Here is a 21,646-nt window from a genome sequence, read left to right as displayed (position 1 = left end):
TTTTTTTTTTTTTTTTTTTCTTTTCTTTTTTTTTCTTTTGTGGTACCAGGGATTGAACTCAGTCCCTTGCACTTTCCAGGCAAGCACTTATTCTACTGAGCCATCTCCCCGGCCCTGGGTTTATGTTTGTATGCTTGGTAATTCTGCCCTCATACAGCACGAGAACCTCAACGATTACTGGCCCAATCAACTGTCACAGTTCATGTCCAACCCCAAAGACCCTGGCACATAGTTTGTGTTCAAAAAATATTTTCTAAATGAATGAATACATCAACAATCACTCAGTTTCTCTCCAGGGGCTTTAGCCCTATTTGGGAACAGGCCTCCTTTCGTAGAGGAAATAAAAGTGGATAGAAATGAGACCAGGAAATCAAGAATTTTAAATTGTACTTTAAAGAAATCCTGCAGCTTCAGAACATAAGCCCGGTGTATTTACTCCCCAAACAGCATGCCCGAGCATGTCCCTTTCAGCTATACTTGGGTCCACCCGTTCTCTCACCCAGAAACTGCCTTTCTGCTTCCTCCTGCCCTGAGCACAGCTGTGGTGAAGACAGCCTGTCTCATGCCATCACCACTTCAAACCTACATGATGGCTTGCATTGTGACCTGGCTGTTGTAGTCAAGGAAAATAATACAGGACACATAGTTTTTTGGTTTGTTTTTTATAAAAGTCACCTGAAGAGTCACATACAAAGAAAGTGCAGGAAATCTGTCCATACACCAAAGAGCAAAAGAATCCAGCTGAGGGCCTGGATCCCACGGCAATGTCCTGCATGAGTCAACTGAAGACCTAGGGTCCATGATAATGCCCCCATGGGTCAAACCAGAGGCTAAGAGCCCATGACAATGCCTCATGCATGTCTGTTTTATGGATCTGCACTAGGAAGGCCAAAGGTCAGTGGTGGAAGCTAGAAAGCCTGTGCCAGCGGCATGAAGGCTCTGTGCCAGCAGGCTGACAGATCTGCACTGGAGCCAGGAAGCGATGCTCAAAGTAAGAAGCAGAGCTCCCCAAGATACCACGGCCATCCTCAGTGACAACAAGGTCCCAAGCTCCAATGATGATAATAACTGCTGAGTTCACATCAGGGAAGCTTCCCCAGCACATTGAACAGTGCACCATCTTCCCACAATCTTCTCCAGAGCCACGAAGCGATGCTCAAAGTTGGGACCAGAATGCCCTCAAAGTGAACTGTAGCCATTCCCAGTGACAAGGTCCTGAGCTCCTTTGATGATGAGAACAGCCAAGTTCACCAGGAAAGCCAGCATGACAAACTCCCCCAAGAAAACCAACAGCTCCAGAAGAATCAGCAGTTCGCTAACTACACCTTAACTTCTTTTGCAGTTTCTTTTTATTTTGTTGGCAACACTCCTCAGGTGGGCCTCCCACACTCAGCACCGCTCTGGTTCAGTTTATCTGGGTGTTATAAATTGACCACCAGGTGTCAATCCACCATAATCAACCTCTGGTTAACTTGAAAACCATATACATTTCCTTACACTATAGTCTCTAGTGGCAGATTTATGAAAAGTTAACATGTCTTGGTCTATTCAGATCTACATTGATTTAACAATTTACCTATATACAGTTCTTACTGTACTCATTCCCACACCAAAAGCAAAATGTTCAAAGGGTGATCAAAATTCAAGGTTAAAAATACAATACTTTGACCAATTAACCTGATTATAAATAAATATCTAAAAGACATTAAAATCAAATTAAAAGAACTATTACACTGGCAGTAAGAATACCCTCCCAGGGCACCCTTATGAGTAAGAGTCCTAAAGGTGCTTGACCCCAGTTCAATCACACCTCTCTTGAGGGTACCTACAACTTCTCTAATAAATGTTTCTCCTGCTTCTTTTTACTGATGTGTCCCTGAAAAGTCTTTTTCTGAGATAGGCGTAAGTGAACCTGCATGCTTATTTTAAAAGGGTGGGTTACAAGGTCCCAAGCTCCTTACTTGGGACTTACTCCAAGATCCTTATTTCAGCCTCGGGGACCCTCAGGCCCCGCCTGTGACACTCCAAACCCTAGCCAAGGTAACTCCATCTTGAAGTGGCCTCACCAGGTGCTAAGGCCACACCACACTGCAGCACAAGGTCCTTCCCCATTACGGCTGGACAGCACTTGCTGAGACGACAGAGCTGCCCAATAAGAAGGGCGTGGCAGAAGAGGACACAGAACGTCTCCCAAGGACACTTGATTTTTTTCCTGTTTTTATTTATTTTTTTAATTAGTGTCCTGGAAAACCTAGCACAGGGGCGGCAACACTGGTGGTGCTACAGCCTGCAAGTCTTCTGCTCCTGTAAGTGAGTCCTCATAAAACTCAGGGACTTGTCAAGCTGGACTGGTCCAAGATGTTATTTGTTCTCTCAGCTCCTCTCAGTTTGGAGGCAGACGTTTCTCTACGTCTCTCTAGGATATCCATGCAACAAACTCTGTGACTAACAAAGAGAAAGATTTCTTCGTGGTCTTACTTACTGAGATAAAAACCTGACACCCAAAGTTAAAGGGAGAAAGGTTTATTAAGCTCCCAGTTTGTGGAGGTTTCAGTCCATAATCAGCAGGGTCCAAGGCAGGGTAGCCCAGGGGCAACCACTCACAGAAGCAGAAGACAGCAAAAGCAACAAAGTGGAGACAAAACAAGCCTCTTCTCTTTTTTCCTTTCTTCCTTTTTGTCTTTTTGGGACAGAGTTCCACTATGAAGTTCACGCTGACCTTGAACTCACTTTGTTGGGCCAGGGATATAGCTCAGTGGCACAGCGCCTGCTTGGCAAGCATGAAGTCATGAATTCGATTCCCAGTACCAAAAAACCTACTTTGTTACTCAGGCTGTCCTCAAACTCAAATTAATCCTTCTGTCTCAACCTCACCAGTGCTGGGATTATAGGCGTATGCCACCTCTTTTTGTCCCTTATATCATATCCAGTCTAGTGGGATTAGAGCAGTGCCAATCCAACAGTGGACTAATCCAGAAATCACCCATCCTTGAACCAACAAGCACTACAAATCACATGCTCTAGATTCAGCCACCTCCAAAAAACCCTATAGCCACACAAGGCTTTGGGGGACATCTAGACATAAACTATTAACACTTATGTCCACAGTCTGCAATTTGAATACATAGTAAAAGTTAAACAGACTTTCTGTCACCATCATCTCATATTTCATTTTTCAAGAGGAAAATCAGTGAGGCACAGTGGTATATATCTATAATCCCAGTTACTCAGGAGGCTGAGGCAGGAGAATCACACGTTCAGGGCCAATCTGAGCAATTTAGCAAAACACTATTTGTCATGGTTTCTATCTAGAAGTCCCCCCAAGCCTCATGGGATCACAGGTGAGTTTTTTCTTTTTCTTTTTCTTTTTTTTTCTCCTTCGGTATCAGGGATCAAACTTGGGACCTTGTGTTTGCCAGGCAGGTACTTATGCCACTCAGCTATCTCTCCAGCCCCATAGGTGAGTTTCTGAAAGGAATGTAACTAAGACATGTCTCAAAATTAACAAAAAGATTATAAAATATAAAAAAGAAGCGTTGGGGAGATAGCTCAATAGAATAAGCGCTTGCCCTGAGTTCAACCCCCGGTACCAGAGAGAGAGAGAGAGAGAGAGAGAGAGAGAGAGAGAGAGAGAGAGAGAGAGACTCATTATCCCTATTGAATTAATACTACCTTTGACAAGCAGAAAACAACACAAAAATCTTCTCAAATCTGAGGTGAGGAACCAGAGGTTGACAAACATGCAAGACCCTGGATTAGTAACAGGAAAGCAACTGTGGGGAGCAGGACTACGTATGAGCAAAGGCATCCAGCACCACAGCGCCTGCTCGGGAATTACACTGGGCTACCCCAGTGGGGCCTTGCTCCCAAGGACAAGGCTGCCTTGTGAGATGACAGGACCCACACTTGGAGTCAGGGCACTGGTGCTTCACTAGACAGCCTGAGATGGATGTAGATATGCCTTTTGTCAAGGCTATCAGCACTGTCTTTGGGGCTGAGGTTCTGTAGACACTGAGTCTCCATCACAGAGTCCAGTGTCATACTGCATATCCTCCTGGACTCCTAGAGTGAAACTCTTCTGAACTGTGAAGTATTCAGCATCTGGGTCTCCTGGGGGCGACCTGCGAGATCTCCCTGGCTCAAGAACACTGCAGCTCAGGGCCGGCCTGACAGCTCAGTGGACTAACGCACCTGCTTAGGCAGAGTGCAATGGCAGGGGTTTGATCCCTGGTGTTCTGTGCAGACCAGAGTCAGGCCCTTTGAGATTTGTTTAAATCTTCTTGGATATTTCATATCCAGCCTTCCAAAGTAGATGGAGGTCTTGAGTTCCTGGACAGTAGTCCTCATGATTTGGGGCTGCCATAAGGAGGCCATCTACATACTGTAGCAAGGCACAATTGTCCTCTGGTGTGATGAAGGCTTTGCGGTCAGTGGCCAATGCCTCTCCAAAGATTGTAGGAGTTATTGAATCCTTCAGGAAGCCTAGCCAAGGTGAACTGTTCCTTTATGCTTGTGACAGGATCCTCCAACTGAAATGTAAAGACGGGCTGAATGGCTGGTATAAGGAGAAGACAGAAAAAGGCATCTTTCAAGTTTAAGCAAATAAACCAAGCAGCGCTTGCTAGAATGACGCCCATCAATGTGTATGGATTTGGTACTGGTAGATGAACAGTTTCAGTGCCTCGTTCATAGCATTAAGCCCTGCTGTACTGATCTGTATTCGTTAGTACCCAGTTTGCATACTGGCAGAGGCAGAGTGTTTCAAGATGCCTCCTAGCCAAGATTCCATGTTCTAAGAGTCATTTTATGTCTCTGAATGCCTTGTACAGTTTCCTAGGGGAGAAGGTACTGGTGGACTTGAAGTGGAGTTACTCTCTTTTAGTTCCAATATCACCAGTGTTTAACTCACGGCCAGCCCAGTGCATCATGTTTGGCCCACACCCAGAGAACTTCATGTGTCAGCCCATACAGGTATTCTGAAGCTGTGGACACCCAAGTTCCTATATTTTTCCTTCCTTCTTCCTTATTATTTTTATTTTATGTATGTCTGTATGTATATATGTATGTGGTTATGCAGGCTCTCACTGTGCAGCTTGGACTCATGGTGATCCTCCTGCTTTCAGCCTCCCCAGCACTGGGATTACAGGTGTACGCCACTATGCTTGGACTCTGGCCAGCTCAGCTTGCCTTGGGGGCGGGGCTGGAGCAGCATGTGGTACCAGGGATTGAACTGCAGTCCCTTCATTTGCCTAAGTTTGCCTAAGCAGGTACTTTAGTCTGCTGAGCTATCTCACCAGCCCCACTTTTTTTATTTTTTTGAGACAGGGTCTCGCCATATAGTTAGGCTGGCCTTGAACTCAGCAATTCCTCTTACCTCAGCCTCCTGAGTTCTGGGATTACAGGTATGCACCACTATGCCTAGCTTAAGTCCCTGATAAAAATGATAGCAAACCTTTTTGAGATGAGTGCTCAAACTGCAACCCCAAACCACTTATTTATCACAAAGTGCCAACACTGCAAATAAACCTGAATACTCAGGTTTTAGTTTAGAAAGACAACATATAAGTTAACATCTGTGGTGGACTGACAACTGGTGGTCAGCAGAACTGAACTAGTGTGGTGCTGGGTGTGAGAGGCCCACCGAAGATTGTTATCAGCAGCATAAGAGGCAGAACTGGGAGAAGAAGTTTAGAACCTGTATGGAGCTGTTGGTTTTCCTGGAGGAGCTTGTCATTCTGGTTTTCCTGATAAACCTGGCTATTCTCATTATCAAAGAAGCACTGGATCTTGTTGCTGAGAATGGCTATGGTTCACTTTTGGGGAGCTCTGGTTCTTACTTTGTTTTCTTTTCTTTTTTTTGGTACTGGGGATTGAACTCAGGATATTGTGTTTGCCAAGCAGGCATTTATGCTACTACGCTATCTCTCCGGCCCGCTGGTCCTTACTTTGAACATCTCTTCCTGTGCACTGTTCAGTGTCCTGGAGAAGCTTGTCACACTGGCTTTCCTGATACAGACTCAGCTGTTCTCGTCATTACAGGAGCTTGGGACCTCACTATCACTGAGGATGGCTGTGGTAACTTTCAGGAGAGCTCTGGTTCTCATGCTGAGCATTGTTTCCTGCCTCCAGCACAGATCCCTCAGCCTGCTGACACAGATCCCTTATCCTGCTAGCACAGACTTTCTAGTTTCCAACACTGACATTTGGCCTTCCCAGTGCAGACCCATAAGACAGATGTGCTTGAAGCGTTGCTGTGGGCTCAAGGCATCTGGTTGTTGGACTCATGGAGGGCACTGCCACAGGCTCCAATCTTTAGCTGGATGCATGCAGGACACTGACTGCCATGGGATCCAGGCCCTCAACTGGTTTCTTTTGGTTTCAGGTGTGTGGACAGATTTCCTCCACTCTCTTTATACCTGACTCTTTGGGTGACTATTATAAGATAACCTTTTTTTTTTTTTTTTTTTTTTTTACTCAAGTGACAGAAAGTTAGCAATTTTATGTTGGGGGAATGGAGTAATGGCACCTAAGGATGCTTTTTAATTTTATTTTTTTTTTTTTTGTAATTTTAGGGAAAGTTCTACAGGGTACTCAGGATCTCACTACTAAATCGGACTTGTAATGATCCGCCTGTTTACAGTCTCCCAAGAGCTGGGATTACAGGCGCACACCACCATGCCCAGGCTCAACTGCTGTCTCAGTGCTCCCTGGGGGCAGGGTTGGCATGGCAGGTCCAGGGATTGAACCCCCGGCCCTTGCGCCTGCTTGCAGGTGCTTTAATCCACTGAACTATTTGGCCAGCCCATAAAATAATCTTATGAATTATGTGTCTTGTGTTGTTTCTCTTGTAAACTCCTGATTACAACTTTTGTCTTAAAGTAAAACAAATACCACAAGTGTCACAGGTTCGCCTGCCCAATATTCTTAACAGTTGTTTTTACCAGTGGTCTCCATACTGTGGCACTGACCCCTCTGCTCCCACTGGTCTGGGACTCCCCATCCCTGAAGGGGCAAGGCATTGCCTCCCAAAGGCAGTTATCTGCCAGGATGAAGCTTAGTCTCTCTGGGACCTCCCCAACACCTCCTTTGCTTGCAAACCAATTATTAGATTTGAGTCTCGTCAGGTCCCTAAGAGTGCAATGCAAAGGTGACCCATGAGGAGGTGCACTACTCTCTAAAAGAACTACTGGAGTTTCCTGAAACAAGCAGAAATCTGGGGAATACATGTGGGGAAAAGTGTTAGTTAGGGGTGTGGGAAGATGGGGAAAGGAACATAAAGTGGGTCTACTGAGCTAAATGAAGTGTTTATTGGTGGGGCCTCAGCACAGACTGCATTAATGCAACAGCTGGGGAAGTTAGGAACGCTCCACCTGCTGGCCGCCTGATGCATGTCAAAGAGGGTCCCAGTGAGTGGATTAGAAATACCCAAACTCCTTTGGTTTAACTGCAGAAGAAGGGATCCGATGGCTTAGAGAGATGGTGACTGGAGACTTGGCCACATTGAGAGATCCAGAAGATACTACTTTCACAACTACCTTGAGAAACAGACTTGTGAGGGAGCCCCAGCAACCCTGCAAAGCTCCCTGACTGTTCTCTCTAGATCAGACCTTACCATGGAAACCACAGCCAATGGACTGGAAAACCTAAGTGCACTGAGACTCACTGGGCCCTGGGGCTGCAGGAACAATTGGCAGCACTCATCTGCCAAAGGCAAGGTGCTCAAAGAGCAGAGGCAAACCAGTAATCAGAAGTGAAACAGAAAACCCAAAGCCTTACTGAACAGGTATTAGATTTTCTTTGCTGTGAGGAACCCAATATCTGGGAAAAGCAACTTAAAGGAGGGAAAATTTACTTTGGTCTACAGTTTCAGAGATTTCAGTCTACAGTCAGCTGACTATTCCTTTTAGGACTGTGGTGAAACAGAAACAACCTGGCAGAGGGTGTGGCAGAGGAAAACTGATCCCTTTGGGTCAGCCAGGAAGTAGAGAAAAGGAGACAGTCACAGAAGAGGAGGCCAGGGCCAAGATCCAGTCCCTAAGGCCATGGCCTAAGACCCACGGTTCAACTGGGCCCCACTGCTTAAAGGTCCATTCAGCCATTAACCCACTAGAAACTGATTAATTCACTGCAGTTAACACTTTCATGGTCCAAACACTTAGCCAAAGCCTATCAGCTAGCCTTTAGGGAGCATTTTAGACCCAAACTATAACAAGCAGAAAACTTCCAGGACAAGTAAACAAGACTACCTTGAATCCTAAGAAAAGTCTTGGCTCCTCAGTCATTCTCAGACGTGAGTCAGTCTCCAGACCCATAACCCCTAGAAAGAAGAAGAGGCCTGGTCCCTTGAGGAAGGAACCTGGTACACTACCAAAGCTACAGTGCAATCTGTTCTCCCACCCTTCTTCCAAGGAACTTAGGACCTTTTACCAAGCACCAAGAAAATAAAATCATCAGACCTTTTGGGGACGTCTAGATATTGGCTCTGAAATGATGATGATTCTAAGAGTCAGGGATCAGGGGCCAGGGAGAAAGAGTTGGGGGTCACCAAGGTGGCCTCCAGTCAGTGAAGAAGCTTAGGGACATTAGATAATGCAGAGGGTTTAGCTCAGGTGTGTTTTATAGTGGGTCCCTAAATATGTAACTGGAACAGACACACTTAGCAGTGAGTAGAATCCTCACATTCATTCTTACAGAAAGGCCATGTAGAGGCCAACGGACAATCTCTACTTGGGAAAAAAACAAATCAAAAGTAACATGGTTTCCCTGGAGGGACTGCAAACATTTGGCCACTATCAAAGACCTGAAAGATGAGGCCTGGTGGCTCCTGCCACACCTCCACTGAACTCTCCTATTGGCCTGTGCAGAAGATCAGTAGATCTTGGAAAATGAAGGTAGGCAAATGCAAGCTTAACCGCGGGGCAACTCCAACTGCAGCTGCTGTGCCAGATGTATTCTCACAGCTTAGGTAAAGGAATGCATCCTTTCATCCCAGAACACAGCTGCTGTCAGGCAAATCTTTTTTTCTCCATCCCTGTTCACAGGTTGACAGGAAGTAGGTTGCTTTCAGTGGGCAAGGCCAACAACACACTTCCCTGCCTGACCATGGGGGTAAACTCTCCAGCCCCAAGTCACAGTTTAGTTCACAAGGGTCATGATCACTGTGACCTTCTGCACAAAGCTATCACACTGTCTGTTAGACTGACTAGACTGAGTGAGCAAGAGGTAGCCACTGCTTTAGTCTTACAGGTAAGACATTTGCATATCTGTAGGTGAGAAATACATGTGATAAAATTCAGGCACCTCTACCTCTATGAAATTCCAGGGGTCTATTGTAGGACATATTGATATATGCATTTGGAAGTAAAGGCTAATTTGCATCTGGCCCCATCTAAGAAGATGCACAATTCCTAGCAGGCCTCTTCAGAATTTGGAGGCAACATATTCCTTACTCCAACCATTTACTTGGGTAACCTGAAAAGCTGCAAGTTTTCAGTGGGCCTAGAAGTGGGGCCAGCTCTGCAACAAATTCAGGATACTCTGCCTCTAGGCCACTTGGCCAAGAAGACATGAAGGGATCAGGGGTGTTAGGGCAGGCAGGTTCTACAGGGGAAGGACAACGCAGGCCCGCAGGCTATCAGCTAGCCTTTGGGGAGCATTTTAGACCCAAACTATAACAAGCAGAAAACTTCCAGGACAATTAAACAAAAGTCTACCTTGAATCCTAAGAAAAGTCTTGGCTCTGACATCATCCACAGACACCTACTCTCCTTTTGAAAGACGGCTCTTGGCCTACTACTAGGCCTTGGTGTAAACTGAACACTTGACCATGAGCCAAAGTACCACGTGACTTGAGCTGGTACCTCGATAGGTTCCAGCCTGAGTACGAACTTCTAAATTATTATGGCCCTGATTCAACATGGCTGAATCCTAACATCAACAGTTTATCTTCCCAATAGCCACTTTCTTCTTCTTTACCACTCCAGTCCTGGATACCATGTCCTTTTACCTTTCCCACGACACAAGGGAGACCCCAATTAGCTCCTTATCTGTCACTGAACCTGCCCCTCAAACTCTGCCCATAGCAAAAATCCACAGAACCCCAAAGCCCCTCTATCTTAGGTCAGAGGATCTCCTCAGCTCCCTCAGATCCTCTCAGTGTCCTCAGTCAGTAAAGCTCCCCTATTTTTCCTTTTACTTCTGCTTCTCTGCTGTGCTGAAGAAAAACTAACATCTATCATGAACTGTGTTGTCTGCCGCACTAAGCTGTAAAGTTTGGCATGTCTAGAAAGACCGTATCACTGAACAGAAATGTAAGCTACATAGTCAGCCCAGGCAGCCCTGTGACCACAAGCGAGAGCTGGGAAGAGGGCCCCAATGCCTCTGGCTCCACTGCTGCCTCACTGCCCTCTCTTCCAGCCTGCACTTGTGTGTGCCCTTTGGGAGTGCCCAGCAGAGGAAGGGGAGACTCTCCTGGTTTGCAAGAGTCCTGTGTGACATGGACTTACCACCCAAGCATGGATAGCAGTAGCACTGTGGCCGTTCTGTAGGACAGTGGTCCAAGGAGACCTTCCCAGGGGTAGAATGCCAACCACTCCACAACCCCATGCAATCTAGATGCCAGAGTGGGGAAACAGGGACCAGGTCCAGATGCTCTACCTGTCTCTGCAGGGCGAGCTCACCATCGAGTTCCTCGAGCTTTCTCTCCAGCCTCCACTTCAGATTCTCATATTGTTCCCGCTGGTGGTCAATCTCGTCATTCTTGTCACTGTGATAATCAGACAAAGCACTAATAAAGCCACAGAGAACACTCACCAGGGTCCCTGCATGAGGAGGTGGTGCTTTGCTTTTGCAGGGGTGGTGGCAGTGGGGTCCAGAGGGAGTGGAACTTCCACCTACCTGGACCTGCCTACTGCACCGGACCATGCTGTACACAAATCAACTCCCAATGGGCCTGGCTACCAAGAACCAGGACAACCACACTAACACAGGCTAACACCTAGACAACACTGATGTGAATAAGCAATTTAGAAAAAAAAACATGGAAAAAACAGATCTCAGCAAATAAAACATAGAGCAAAGAATAAAACAATTTCTTTTTTTTAGTTCTGGGGATTGAATCCATAGCCTCAAGCATGCTCAACCAGCACTCTAATACTGAGTTGCACTATTGAGGGTTTGTTCTCTCTCTCTCTCTCTCTCTCTCTCTCTCTCTCTCTCTCTCTCTCTCTACTAGGGATCAAATAATCTAAGAGTACTCTACCACTGAACCATACCATTTCACCTTCCTTTTCAAATTTTTATTCTGAGACACAGCTTTGCTATGTTGCCCAGTCTGGCCTTGAACCTGTGATTCTCATGCTCCAGGCTCCTGAGTAGCTGGAACTACAAATGTGCGCCACTGTACCCAGATCAGATGTAAATCTGAAAACTGGAAAGTACAATAACCAAAATGAAAGACTCAAGCCAGGAGTGGTGGCACTGGCCCATGATCCCAGCACTCAGGAGGCTGAAGCGGGACAATTGTTGCGAGTTCGAGACCAGCATGGGCTACAAAGTGAACTCAAGACTAGCCTGAGGAATTTTTAAATAACTGCTTTTGACTGCCCATCAACTGTATCATAGGAAAATAATAATGTTTATATGGTATCAGTTATTTAAAATGTGTTCAAATGTGTTTTATTGACCAGTCTATAATAAGTTTTTATCAATATTTGAGATAACATAGAGAAAAATGCGTATTCTCTACTAACTAAATGTGGATTTCTACACTCAGATCAAAATTATGAACTGTACTTGTTTTCAAAAAAAAAAGGTCTATATGTGGACAGGGAGATAACTCAGTGGTCTAAGCACCTGCCTGGCAAGCACAAGGATCCAGGTTCTATCCCCAATACCACATGCTGTGCTGGCCCCACTCTTTTCCAGCCACTGAAACAAAGCATGGTGGCGCATGCCTGTAATCCCAGTGCTGTGGAGGCTGAGACAGGAGAATCCCTAAGAGTCCAAGCTGCGTAGTGAGACCCTGTACCAAAGAAAGAAAGAAAGAAAGAAAGAAAGAAAGAAAGAAAGAAAGAAAGAAAGAGCATGCATTTACTTTTACAGGCCAATAAATGTATATTGAAATAAAAAAAAAAAAAAAGACTAGCCTGAACTACACAGTGAGACCATCTCAAAAAGACAAAAAAAAAAAAAAAAACCTCATTTCATGGGTACAATGGCAGAAAACAACTATGACAAGAAGATAGGATTAGTGAAACAGATAACAGAAATAGCCTGATCTAAACAACAGAGAGAAAACAAATTTTTTAAAAAATGAATAGAGTCCCAGGCAGTTGTAGGGTAATGACAAAAGATCTACCTGAATGGAAGGAACCAGAATGGAAGGGAAAAGTGTGGGACTTAAAAGAGGATTTAAGGACCCAGATTTGGAGAAAGACACTAGGCAAAGGATTTGAGGAGACATGTCACAAAATGATGTAAAACACTTTTTAAAAAATATAAACTACCTCAAATTCAAAACATGCATGGGAAAGGTCCATACCCAGTGCACACGCACCTGTGACCCTCCCAGGGCCAGTGGGAACCAGCCCAAGTGGCCACAGCCACACGTGGCTCCAGGTCCACTGCCCAACCCCTCCCAGGTCTCCGGAGATAGTGGCACTGTGCTGCAGTGACTAAGGGAGCTGGCACTTAACATCTGTCCTGCAACACACTGCTGGGGGACCATGGATATCTGGGGTTCCTTGAGACCAGTGACTCTGTGACTGGCTCAGCTGGATTTTTGGGTTTGGGGACAAGGTTTCACTGTATAGCCCAGGTTGGCCTGGAACTCATGGGATCCTCCTGCCTCAGCCTCCCAAGTGTAAGGATTATAGTCATGTGGCACCACAACCAGCCTGACAGGTACAGTTACTACAGGGACCTCAGAAGCTACCCGTGGGATAGGACATAATGGTGCCACACCCACCCATGCAGTGCCTTCTCCTTGCACCTGCCCACCACAAACAGTCCCTCTTGAGCGGGAATCTCAGGCTCCTTTCCTTTGAGCAGGATACAGCAGAGAGCCAGGTAGGGCGGAACTCAACATCCCACCACAGTGTGGCCACAAGTAAACTCTGGACAACTCAGGAATTTTCTTGGATCTTTGATTATTCACTTTGTCATCTTCTGGAAGAAAATTCTGTCTGTGATAGTAAAAAGTGGTGTGTGTGTGTGTGTGTGTGCGTGTGTGTGTGCGTGCGTGTGTGTGTATGCGTGTTGGTGACACTGATATTGGGAGTTAAAGCCAGAACCTTTATACAGAGCTACAGCCCCAGCCCTTTTTTCTTATTTTTGAGATAAGGTCTAAGTCACTAAACTGGGCAGGCTGCTCTCAAACTTGTGATCCTCCTGTCTCAGCCTCCCAAAATGTTGGGATTACAGGAATGTGTCATCAAGTTTAAATACCTTAAATTGCTATTATAAACCAGTCGCAGCGACACATGCCTGTAATCCTAGCACTCAGGTGGCTAAGGCAGGAGGATCACAAATTTAAGCCCAGCCTAGGCTACATAGTGAGAACCTGTCTCAGGATATTGACAACATGTTATGCAAATTAGGAGTTTGTAACAACATGGAAAATTCTTCAGAACCCACACACAATGACAGATACTAGGGGGCCAGGGAGATGGCTCAGTGGAATAAGCGCTTCCCTGGAAAGCGCAAGGGCCTGAGTTCAATCCCCAGTTCCACCAAAATAAATAAATAAATAAATAAATAAATAAATAAATAAATAAATAAATAAATAAATAATATTTTTAAAAAATGACAGATACTATAAGACCTGTTCCATTCTGGGTATGATGGAGCAAATCTCACTACTTCTGAGGTACCAGGGAAGGGGAGGAAGTAGGAGGATTTTAAGCCAAGCCTGTCTTATCTTTCTTCTATACTGCCTTACCTAGACTCGGCTGACACTTGTGAGTGACAGGGACCACATGCTGGAGGCCCTGCCAACACAACCTGCAGACGGCTGCTGTAGGTTCTTATGTCAGCTTGCCTAAAATCACCTAACTTAGCTTTAAAACTAACATATATTCTCCACTAAAATAAACAAACATGTTTCATTAAGATAAAATATATCTATAATTAGTGAAACAAATTTTACATAGCTAACATATTTAAATGCATCTTGAATAGCTTCCATCATATGGGAACAGGCATCCTTGCCACGCTGAGGGCACATATTCTGCAGCCTGGAGTCTGGGGCTCACAGTGAGGGTACAGTGCGTGCGGCTGGTACTGAGCTGCTGGGCAGGAGCTGGAGGCAATGGGGCCCTTGGCGCCCACGGCATTCACTATGGAGGGTCTCACCTGTGGATGCGGTCCAGCTCCAGGCGATGCTCCTGTGACCTGAGCCGCAGCTGCTCCTGCAGCTCCTCCACACGCCTGGCCTCTCTGGTGAGCTCTTGCTTCAGCTTGGCCATCTCTATCTTGAGCTCACTCACCTCTGCCTGCCTGGCCTCCTCCTGCGCCCTGGCCTGAGCAAATGCAGCATCATAGCGCTCCAGCTCATGGTCCCGCTCCTCCAGCACTTGCAGGTTGTAGATGAAGTCCTCCTGAAGGCATCGCAACTTCCCCTGTGCCTCCTCCAGCTGTCGCTGAGCATCCTGCAGCGCTGCCTCCTGCAGCTGGCTGCACTGGGCCTGCAGCATGCGCCACTCCTCCTCCTTGCGCATCAGCAGCTCACTCAGGGCCTGCTCAGAGCTCAGCATGGCAGCAGCTGTAGCAGGGGGAAGCAGTGTGTGCACCATCAGTTACTATGGCCTTTCTTCTCCAATGTCCACCTCAGACCCCCAGTCATGGTTACCAGATACAGGACAGAGCTCTGGGTCCAGGACCAACTGTATAGTCGCACCATGGTTCTGGAAGGGGCAGAGCAGAGCCACCAGGCAGCACCAGGGCTTGCTTGCCCCTTGCCATGGGCCACTCTACCCTAACTTCACCCTACAGAAAGGAGTGAAGAAAGGCAGATGGGAAACACAGCTTGCACACTAACCAGAGCTAGGTTCCACAAAGTAGCTTCCTGCAGCACAGTGGAGAGTAGGCATTGGGAAGTAGGAGAACATATTCAAATGGGAAGGTGAGGTAAGGTGACAGGAGGGAAGGGAAGGGGGAAGGATATGAGAAGGGGAAGGGAGAGGAGAGGCAGGGGAGGGAAGGGAAAGAGAATAGAAGGGAAAAAATGGAAGCAAAGCTTTTATAAATACTTGGAAGACAGGCTGAAGTGAGTGGAGGGAAATGGGGTAAAAAAAGAATCCAGACAAATCATCATGGGGCTGGGGAGATAGCTCAGTGGTATAAGCGCCTGTCTGGCGAGTTTGATCCCCAGTAGCACAAAGCACATATCATCATGGTACAAATTCCCTGACAAAGGTGGTCACCATGTATGACAAACATGTACTAATAAGATATAAATTTTTTAAAAAAGTTTCCTGGTGTGCACACACTTCAACTGAGGCAGCTAAGAAGCTGAGCGAGGGCTAGAACCACACAGGGCTCCAAATATCAGCACCTCTTCCCCTGGGCACTCAGCTTCAGAGCTAGAACTCAGGCTCCTGGAAGATCCACCCCACAGAAATTCCCCTGATCTTTTACTTCCAATCCACCATGGACTGATGTTTCAGTAAGGCAATAACATGCAAAAAAAGCTGAACCTAAAGAGAAACTAATGTGGAAATCCTTTTTTCTTTTTGAGACAAGGTCTTATTAAGTTGGTCAGACCAGCCACAAACCCAGTATCCTCCTGGCCCAGCTTCTCTGGACACTGGGCACAGGCATACAGCATCATACACAATAAAGTTTGATTTTTATTTTAACTTTTTATTTTATTTTATTTTTTGCAGAACTGGGGATTAAACTCAGGCCCTTGTGCTCGCCAGGGAAGCGCTTATTCTACTGAGCCATCTCCACAGCCCAAGTTTAATTTTTTAATTATTAGATTCAACAACATAAAACTACTTTGTCATATTGCTAACAGGTGTCTAAGGACCTCTTACTCCCCTCTTTGCTCTGCTGAGGATTTGCCATAGGGGCAGGGACTGGGAGTGGCCACAACTACACTGCAGAGCCCACTCCTTGCCAGGGCACACTAGAGACTCACCTGTCCTGGACGGGCCTTGTCCCCACACCCAGCATGACTTCTGACATGTAGGAGTCACCCTGGGACTCCCTAGCTTGCCTCATGCCAGCTGACCCACAGCCAGTTTTTGGAGGCTTTTCCGCCAGTGCACTTTCCCAGGAGTGCCAGCCACAGACCTGGAAGGGCATCTGGCAGGGATGGATTCTTATTCAAAGAATGTGCCACTTCTGGTTCTCTAGGAGCTTGTCTTCTTCATACAGGAAAAACACTGCCTCAGGCCATCCCACACCTGAGAACCCGGTTTCCCTCTGCTTCCAACACCCCAACCATTTTACAACTGGTTCTTGTCTGTGTAGGACTCCATTCTTGCTTGTCCAGAGCCTGTGTTACCACAAAATTACCTACTTTCTGCTTCAGGATTTGGTAAACACAGAGGTGAAAAGGCCTGAGCTTTAGGGTGACTTTTAGTGAGGTCACCGGGGATGGCAGGGGCCTGGATCCTCCAGGTGACTCACAGCACACCGCTCTCAGCATCATGTCCCTGGGACAACTCCACAGCTGGGAGTGCTCTGGCGCCATGGGTACCAAGCCAGTGCACCAATTCTTGGGGCAGAAAGTGGACACATTTGTGCAGCTGCCTCTGGATGAACAAGAGTGGAATCCCAAGGGAACAAAGACCAATTAGGAAATAGTCTGGGCTATAGTGCAGTTCATTCAGGAATGTTAGGAGGTGGAAGGGGACAGGATTTTTTCCCAGGTGATCCAAAACTAAACCACATCCTTAAGACACACACAATAATAATCCATGAATTCTTGGCAGCCAGAAAAAAAGCAGCTGTCTACATTACTTCCAGGGCTCCACCGCAGGGCACTTTATTTTTTGTTTTGTTTTGAGACAAGGTCTCAATGTGTAGTACAGGCTGACCTTTAGCTCATTTATACAGCCAAGCTGGCTGCAAATTCATGGCAAACCACCTGCTTCTGCCTTCTGAGTGTTGGGACTACAGCTGTACAGGTACCACACCCTGTAGGACACTTTCTAGAACAAGCCAGACAGCTTTTGAAAGCTCCATTTAATTAATGGTGAAGAGTTGGGTTGCTATTACACTACAGCTGGCCAGGATTGCCACTGATTTCAAGATTTCTACCTTGACTTGTAGGTAGACATATGGAGGCAGTGCCTAGACTGAACAGGAAGCAGGACTAGCAGTAGGAAAGTTGTGCTGCCACTTGGCCAGCCTGCCCGGTGGTGTGACACCCCATAGACACGAGCATGACTACCTGGGATAGGTCTGAAACAAACTTCAATACTTGGTGTCTTAGTTACTTTTCTTGTTGCTAAGACAAAATGCCCAACACTCAAAGTTAAAGGAGGAAAGGTTTATTTAGTTCACGGTTTATAGAGAGGTTTCAATCCATAATTGGCTGGCTTCCAGGCAGGGTGGGGTGGCAGAGGCGTAACTGTTCATGTCGGTAGAAGAGATAGCAAAAGCAAGACAGGGAAGGCGGAAACCAGCCTCTTTCTGTCCTCTGTACTATATCCAGTCCACCAGGATTAGGGTAGTGCTGACTCAATCACTGGACTGCACCAGCAGTCACTTACCCTTTCAACCACTCTGAAAAGACTTTAGAAACATCACCAGGCTTTAGGGGGACATCTACACACAAACCATAACACTTAGACATGGAGATTGTACATAGGTTTTAGAGTCTGCACTCAGGAATAAATAGAAACTATAATAAAACAACACAACCAGCCCCAAAGGTTCTTCAGAGAATAAGGACAGTACGGTGTGCATGACAGCCCTTATTTGATAAGGTATGGAATGTGCAAGCCATTAGCATGAGACAGTCTTACAGCTGTCAAGCTTCCTGAACATGATTCTTCCAGTGGGTTTTTTTCTACCACAAACTTGTTAGAGTTGACAGAAGGTGGAGCCCTAGTCTAATAAAGAAGCTTAGACTAGGTATGAAGGGAACCACTTGCAGGTTCTATCCAGGGCATCTTTCTGTCCTGCAAGAATAATTTTAGGGGCTGGTGAGATGGCTCAGTGGTCTGGAGCACCTACTTGGAACAGGCTTGGCAAAGCACAGGGACCGCGGTTCAATCCCCCAGCACCACATGCCAGCCAGCCCCGCCCCTGGTGGGCTGAGCTGGCCACAGACACACACACACAGAAATAAATAAAATTTTTTAAAAAAGAATAATTTTAGGAGGGTTTGCTGTGTTCTTATATTTGTGTTTTTCAGAAAAGTAAATGATTAGCAAATGGTGTAAGTTTTATAATAGATCAACAACAAAAATGAGGCACACAGTTAAAACCATTACTATAGTTTCCTGTTAACAGAACAAGAGGGCTGGGGAGATGGCTCAGTGGCATAAGCACTTCCCTGGCAAGTGCAAGGACCTGAGTTCAATCCCTGGTTCTGAGAAAAAAAAAAAAAAAAAAAAAAAAAAAAAAAAAAAACAGAACAAGAAAAGTTAGGGGCCGGGGAGATGGCTCAGTGGCATAAGCACTTCCCTGGCAAGCGCAAGGGGCTGAGTTCAATCCCTGGTTCTGCAAAAAAAAAAAGTTAAACAAGAATTGTTAATGGTCTGGAGAATCCCAAAATACTCCCACAGGACTATGGAGGCGCCACAGATTCTATAGGAGGAAAGGGAGTGCCCTGTAGACAGTGAACACTGTGCCAGACAAGAGGAAGCCCTACATGAAAGGCACCAAGGACTTGGGTGGCTGGAACACATGTGGAGGCCATCAGTGCCCACAGAGAGCTGCTGGAGGGCCAAATGCAAAGTAACAGGCCAGTAACAGGCCTTTCAGGAGGAAGGACACAGCCAATGACTCAGGCTGTGGGTGTCTTTTCACAGCCAACAGACTTTCTTATAGGTTGCAACTACTCCACCCTCAGTGACAGCAGCCACAGAGTGCACAGTGCGGCTGGGCAGCCACAGCCTGGCCCGCTGCCCTGCATGGGAGGCTTTCATCAGCACATGACAGGAACAAGAGGAAGTTCCTCACAGCTAGTCTTAGTGAGCCCTCAACCCTGCAGGGGTCGAAAATTTCCTCTAGACTCCCCTGTGTGCACACAGGGTACTGCGTGGCCTCTGAAAGCTTCTGATCTAGGGAGAGGATAGGCCCATAACTTCAGCATAGTGAGTTCAAGCCCAGCCTAAACTACATAGCAAGACTCTTTCAATTTTGAAAAAAAAAAAGGGGGGGGTGTGGAGCCACGTGGGCACCTCTGCCATGAGAGGGCCAGCTGTACACACTGGCCCAGATGAACATACACTGGCAGGAGGTTTTGGCAAGCCCTGAGGTGTCCTCCCCTCTCTAGCAAGTTCACTGCAGCTATCATATCCTGCATAAATGGGAAGAGCATGAGCTCATCAGACTCCTAGTGAGAGATCACTGATATGCTAGGGGCTGTCAGGTCTGCAGGAGCTCCAGGGGAATTAATCACCCATCTGTTCAGATGCATAAAAATGTGAAGCAATTGTTTTTTTGAATAAACGTGTTTTTTAAAAAAAAATTTTATTTATTTATTTATTTATGTGTGTGTGTGTGTGTGTGTGTGTGTGTGGCCAGCTCAGCCCACCAGGGGGCGGGGCTGGCTGGCATGTGGTGCTGGAGGATTGAACTGCGGTCCCCGTGCTTTGCTAAGCTTGTTCTAAGTAGGTGCCCCAGACCACTGAACCATCTCACCAGCTCCGGAATAAACATTTAATTAACTGAAAAAGCACTGTCTAACCCTAACACAGAACAAGCAATTTAAGATCCTAGAATGTAGGCAAAAGGACAATCTGTAAGGGCTAAAAGTGAGTCAATGCTTATAAACAACTGTCTGGGCACACATGCTTGGCAGACTTTCAGAACAGCAGTTTCCTTCTGCATCCTTTCTCCGAAGAGCTCTATACACTTGACTCTCCACTTGGCATCCAATAAAAAGTCACCTGTCTCCAATGCAGAAGAACCAAAATCTTGGCGTGATCAATGCTGCCATCCTGAACACACACAAATGACCTTCACTCATAAGCAATCTGCAGGCCCTCAAGGCAGTCAGGTAACACATGCTGTCTAGAGCAGGGACTCGAGCTGGCAGCTACAGGGGGGAAGATATGGACCTGTGTCTCTAAGCTTTATTTCCTTCCCTCACTGATTGCCTAAGAGTAACTGCAACTTTTTTTTTTGGCTGAACCCGGGACTGAACTCAGGCCCTTGCACTTGCCAGGGAAGTACTTATTCCACTGAGCCATCTCCCCGGCCCCACTGCAACTATTTTTAAAACCCAAGTTAGGTAAGACCCTGTAACAAATAAATAAATTTTAAATAAATAAATAAATAAACAGGGGTTTGATCTCCGGCGTGCTGTGCCAGCCACACCCCCGGGGCACACTGAGACTGGGTGTGGTGGTGCATGCCTGTAATCCCAGAGTTTGGGAGGCTGAAAACAGGAGGATCATTGAGTCCAATCTGTGTAATGAGACCCTGTAATAAGTATGTAAAATAATAACTAACTAACTAAATAAAAGGGGTAGAAAGTGGCTTGTTTTCCCTTTCTTTGTTCTTATTGCTTTTGCTGTTGCAATGGATTGGCAATGGATTATCAACTTGTAACACTCAGATAAACTGAATCAGTGTGAAAGGTCCACCTTAGCATGGTTGCCAACAATATAAAAAGGAGAACTAGAGAGGAAGAGATTTGGGGGCTGCTGGTTGTCCAAGGACTGTTAGTTCTGCTGGAGGAGCTTGTTGTGCTGGCTTTCCTGATATAAACTTGGCTGTTCTCATCACTGGAGGAGCTCAAGACTGTTGTCACCGAGAATGGCTATGGTGCACTTTGGGGGAGCTCTAGTTCTTACTTTGAGCAGTGCTTCCCGGCTCCAGTGCAGATTCCTCAGCCTAATGGCACAGATCCTTCCTCTTGCTGGCATGGACTTTCTAGCTTCCACCACTGACTTTGGAGCCTTCCCAGCACAGATCCTTGAAACAGACTTGCATGAGACATTGTTGTGGGCTCCTGGCCTTCAGCTGGACTCACTGGATACTGTTACAGGCTCTAAGTCTTTAGCTGTCATGTAGGACACTGCCATGGGATCCAGACCCTCAGCTGGATTCTTTGGGTCTTTTGTATATACACAGATTTCCTGCACTTTTGTACTTCACTCTTTGGGTGACTACTATAAAATAATCTTACAAATCATGCGTCCCATATTGTTTCCCTCGTAAACTCTGACTACAACAGCTATCTTCTGCCACCATGAACTGCTGCCCCTCTGCCATGTGCCACCCTGCCTTGAAACCACCTGATTATGGACTAACTTTCTACAAACTGTGAGCTAAATAAACCTTTCATCCCTTAAATTAAAAAGTGAACAAATATGGGGCTGGTGAGATGGCTCAGTGGTCTAAAGCACCTACTTAGAACAAGCTTAGCAAAGCACAGGGACCACAGTTCAATCCCCCAGCACCACATGCCAGCCAGCGCCGCCCCCTGGTGGCTGAGCTGGCCACACACACGCACACA

At 46.3% G+C, this 21,646-nt stretch overlaps 1 protein-coding gene across 7 annotated transcripts in view; it reads right to left on the bottom strand.

Annotated features, from left to right (window-relative positions):
- Positions 1 to 21,646, bottom strand: part of Ccdc57 (coiled-coil domain containing 57) — a 114,519-nt gene that overhangs the window by 82,761 nt on the left and 10,112 nt on the right. For all 7 annotated transcript variants that reach the window (XM_023699207.1, XM_023699211.1, XM_023699210.1 and 4 more), the window contains exons 2-3: positions 14,353 to 14,761; positions 10,657 to 10,765 (exon numbers count right to left, since the gene is read on the bottom strand). In XM_023699207.1, coding sequence (XP_023554975.1) covers positions 10,657 to 10,765; positions 14,353 to 14,753 — 510 coding nt within the window. In that variant the 5' untranslated portion in view covers positions 14,754 to 14,761. The remainder of the gene's footprint in view (positions 1 to 10,656; positions 10,766 to 14,352; positions 14,762 to 21,646) is intronic.

The sequence above is a fragment of the Octodon degus genome, unplaced genomic scaffold (genome assembly GCF_000260255.1).
Source record: "Octodon degus isolate 3935 unplaced genomic scaffold, OctDeg1.0 scaffold00112, whole genome shotgun sequence".
In the NCBI taxonomy this organism is placed as follows: domain Eukaryota; kingdom Metazoa; phylum Chordata; class Mammalia; order Rodentia; family Octodontidae; genus Octodon; species Octodon degus.
Note: the sequence above shows the minus strand (reverse complement) of the source record. Positions and strands in the feature narration are given on the sequence as shown.